Here is a 4,208-nt window from a genome sequence, read left to right on the forward strand (position 1 = left end):
AGAATTTAAATGTAAGAAAAAAAAAAAAAAAAAAAATTGTTAAATACCTATCCTTGTGTTAAATTATAAAATAATAAAAAAAAAAAAAAATAATTTATTTTACATGTTTTTATTCTGTTTATACACACATATTATACTGCAAAAATGTACAATATATTTAAAATTCAACCATAATATTTAAATTTTTTAAAGATTATTATTATTTTTATTTTATATTATTGAAATAATGTCTATAAGTTAAAATTTATATCATATTTTATCCATATTAAATATACATTATACCAATATTTTTTTTATTTTAACAATATTTCTTCTTATTTGATAAATATATTTTATTTAATTTTTATGATATTCTTTTTTTAATATTAATTTTTTTCTTCTCCGCTTATATCCAATGTGTGAAAGTTTTTATGTAGAATTTTTTAAAACATTAATATTTTGTTTCTTTTTCTTTTCTTTTTTTTTTTTTTTTATTAATTTTTAAAAAGAAATTTTTTTTATTATATTTTTATACAATTAATGATACATTTTTTTTAAATGTTACAAAAACAAAATGTGTATAAATATAATAAAGATATGTTGCATAATTTTAAAAATATAACTTTTTACATATTTATAAATGAAATAATACATGATGTAATAATCAATATCTTATCAACTTACAAAATTATTTCTGAAAATCAATTATTTTTATTTCCATGAAGTTCATCAACAATTTTTTTTTTTATTTCTTTTTAAGATATTTTTTTTTTTTTTTTTTTTTTTTTTTTTTATTNTTTCTGAAAATCAATTATTTTTATTTCCATGAAGTTCATCAACAATTTTTTTTTTTATTTCTTTTTAAGATATTTTTTTTTTTTTTTTTTTTTTTGTTACTTTATTGATTAATTATTTAATGTACATAATATTTAATGAAATAAATTTTTCTTTGCATTTTTTCCTTTTATCCAATTTCTGTTATAATTTAAAATTTTATTGTAATAAAATAAACTTTACATATATGCTTTTATACAATGAAAACACCAGAATTCAGTTTAGATTCTTTAAAAAAGAAAAATAGAAAAAAAAAAAAAAAAAATTTGAATTACGAAAAACTAAGCGCGCATTACTTCCTAAAGTTACCAATATTTATAATATTGATGATTGCATTTTCTTTAAATGCATTTATATATTTATTTATTAGATTTTTTATATATTTTTTTGAAAACGTATCCTTTTATATAATAACTAAGTATAAAGATTTTAGTAGATGCGTAAAAAAAAAAAACTATCTGAAAGAAAATAAGGATGAAGCATTTTATAAGAAAAATGAAAGTACTTTAAAGATTGAGCGTTTAATGAGAGCTTGTAATAATTATTATGATTATATTAAGTATGCATATCGAATGGATGTTCTAACAGGAAAAACTGTACATATAAATGAAAATGATGATTATATAAATACATATGATGTAAATTTATTAAAAAAGACATCTGAAAGTATAAAAAATAATTTATTAAATAATGATATTTTACTACTTCTTGAAGATATTAAAATCGCGACATCACCTCAAATAAAAGGAGTGTTTCAAGAAAAATATTATTGTAAAACATATTCTTCACCACATATAATAATAACTGATTTTATCAATAATATATTAAATGGATTAAATTATATAGAAAATTATGTAAAAGAGCAAAAAGAAAAAAATTATAATTACCTATCATCAGATGAATATTTATTAATTAAAAAATATTTTAAAGAAATATTTCGGCAATGGGGGAATACAGCATTATTTTTGAGTGGTGGTGCTATTTTAGGATTACATCATTTTGGTGTTTTAGAAACCTTTTTAAAATCATCCATTAATATTGATTACATTAATAATTTTACTAAAACAAATATGAAAAAAGAAAATATTTTAAAAACGAAAAAAAAAAGTGTATTCTTTAAAAAAAAAAATCATTGTAACAAAAATAATAGTATTGATATGAAAGATAACTTAAAAATAAACAATTTATTTTTAAAAGAAAAAAAAATGAAGAATAACAAAAATAGAAATGTTACTAATATTACTTCTAATCGTAATAATATTTCTCTAATGCATAATGAATTGAAGTTTTTTCATAATAATGATATAAAAACAGAAGAAAGTAATAATACTGAGGATACTGAACAAATTAAAAGAAAATTAAAAAATAATATAAGTAAAAATAGTTTTAATTGCATAAATAAAATAAAAAATGAAAATAATGATGACCAAATAAAATTCAAAGATAACATGAGAAATCTAAAAATTAAAGAAAGTGTTATAAACTCACAAGAAAAAGATGTGAATAATTTTGGTAAAAAAATTGAAGATAATTTTATAAAAAACAATAAAAAAGATTATTTTTTAGGTAATTCAGAAAATGATTTTGTTAAAAATTTTGAAGATAATATTATGCCACAAATAATATGTGGGACTTCAGCTGGAAGTATAATTGCAGCATGGATATGTTCAAGAACCAACAAAGAATTGTTAGAAGAATTTAATATTGAGTTTATTTATAATATCGTTTCATGTTTTTCTTCAGAAAATCGTTTTTATTCTTTTTTTAATATTTATAAAAAGGGAAATTTTTATGATATTGATAAAATTGTAAAAATTATTTATAAATTATATGGTGATATAACATTTTTAGAAGCATTTATTAAAACTAATTTAGTATTAAATATTACTGTTACTAGAGCTGAATGTGAAAATAACAATTTTAGTTGTGATGAAGATGGTCATATTGTTTTAAATTATATGAGTTCACCAAATGTTTTAATTTATACAGCTGTACTGGCTAGCTGTTCTTTCCCCTATTTATTGCAACCATTTAAATTGTTAGAAAAAAAATATAATAAAGAAAATGTTTATCACTTTATGTCAATAAAGCAAATAAATAATTCAAAATTAATATTACATAGTACTAGTAATGATACATATAATCAAGGAATTTCAATGAAAGAAGATGATGCCTTCCCAAATTCAAATACTGGAAGTATGGATAGTAAATATGAAAAAAAAGAGGATAATTTAAATAAAGATAATTCGAATAATGTTAAAAATAATTGTTACAATAATTATTTTATTTCAGATAATACAAAAAATAAATATAATGAAATATATGAAAAAAAAGATTCTTATTATGGAAATGTTGATATATATATAAAAGGGAAGAATAATCATAGTAAAAATGTTTCACAAAAAAGAAATAATGTAGATAATACATTCAATAAATCAAATAAAAAATATTTACATAAAAATAACCAAGATAAAATAAATAAAAAAATGGATAAAATTATATCTAAAAGTGATAACAAAATTATAAGTAAAGATACATCAGATTTCTCTATGGAAAACGAAATCAGCAACACAGAAAATGAAACGAAAATTAAAAACACATCTGATATTTCTGATATGTTCATTGATGACTTAAAAAATTTGATGATAAATAATGATGAAATGCAGAAACACAATAAAAAAACTTTGAATAAATTTTCTACAGAAAAAATATTAAAAATTGAAAATTGTGATAGTGAATATGAAAAAATAAATGACATTAATTTAGAGGAAAATAAAAGGAAGCTTAAAATAAATAGTAATAATGAAAATGTAATAAAGAACGGAAATTATGAAAAACAAAAGAATAATGAATCTATTGATTTTAATGAATATAAAAATATAAATTTATTAAATGAAGAATATACGATAATAAATAGTGTTCAATTTAAAAATATGTATTTTCATGATGGTTCATTAAAAAGCGATATACCAGCACGTAATTTAAATCAAATATTATCTGTTAAGTACAGAATTGTTTCACAAGTAAATCCTCATGTATTTCCATTTATCGGTGTAAGAGTTCATGGTGAAGCTGGAAAGCCAGTTAATTGGAGAGGGAATTATGGTAATTGGAGAGCTGGGTTTTTAATGTCATGTATGGAAATATTATTCAAAGAAAACATGAGATATATTTTAAGATTAATGGCTTTATTAGATCTATCACCAACAATTAGAGGGTTAAATGCTGGTTCAATAGCTATGCAAGTAAAATAAAAAAAAAAAAAAAAAAAAAATGCATTATGATATATATATTTATGTATGTGTGTGCAACTTTTATTTATTTTTTTTTTTTTTTTTTTTTTTTTTTTTGTTTATTGGAATATTTGCTGAATCTCTCTATATTTAATTAAGAAT

The 4,208-nt window shown here is 18.7% G+C and overlaps 1 protein-coding gene across 1 annotated transcript; it reads left to right on the forward strand.

The window, feature by feature from the left end:
* Window positions 1-1,013: 1,013 nt before the first annotated feature.
* Window positions 1,014-4,058, forward strand: PGAL8A_00436900 (patatin-like phospholipase, putative; the record flags this gene model as incomplete). Its single annotated transcript, XM_028673104.1, has 1 exon — window positions 1,014-4,058. A coding segment is annotated over one exon (3,045 nt), but the record flags the coding sequence as incomplete, so codon positions are not given.
* Between the last annotated feature and the right edge of the window lie 150 nt (window positions 4,059-4,208).

This window comes from Plasmodium gallinaceum (assembly GCF_900005855.1).
Source record: "Plasmodium gallinaceum strain 8A genome assembly, contig: PGAL8A_v1_119, whole genome shotgun sequence".
Lineage (NCBI taxonomy): Eukaryota > Apicomplexa > Aconoidasida > Haemosporida > Plasmodiidae > Plasmodium > Plasmodium gallinaceum.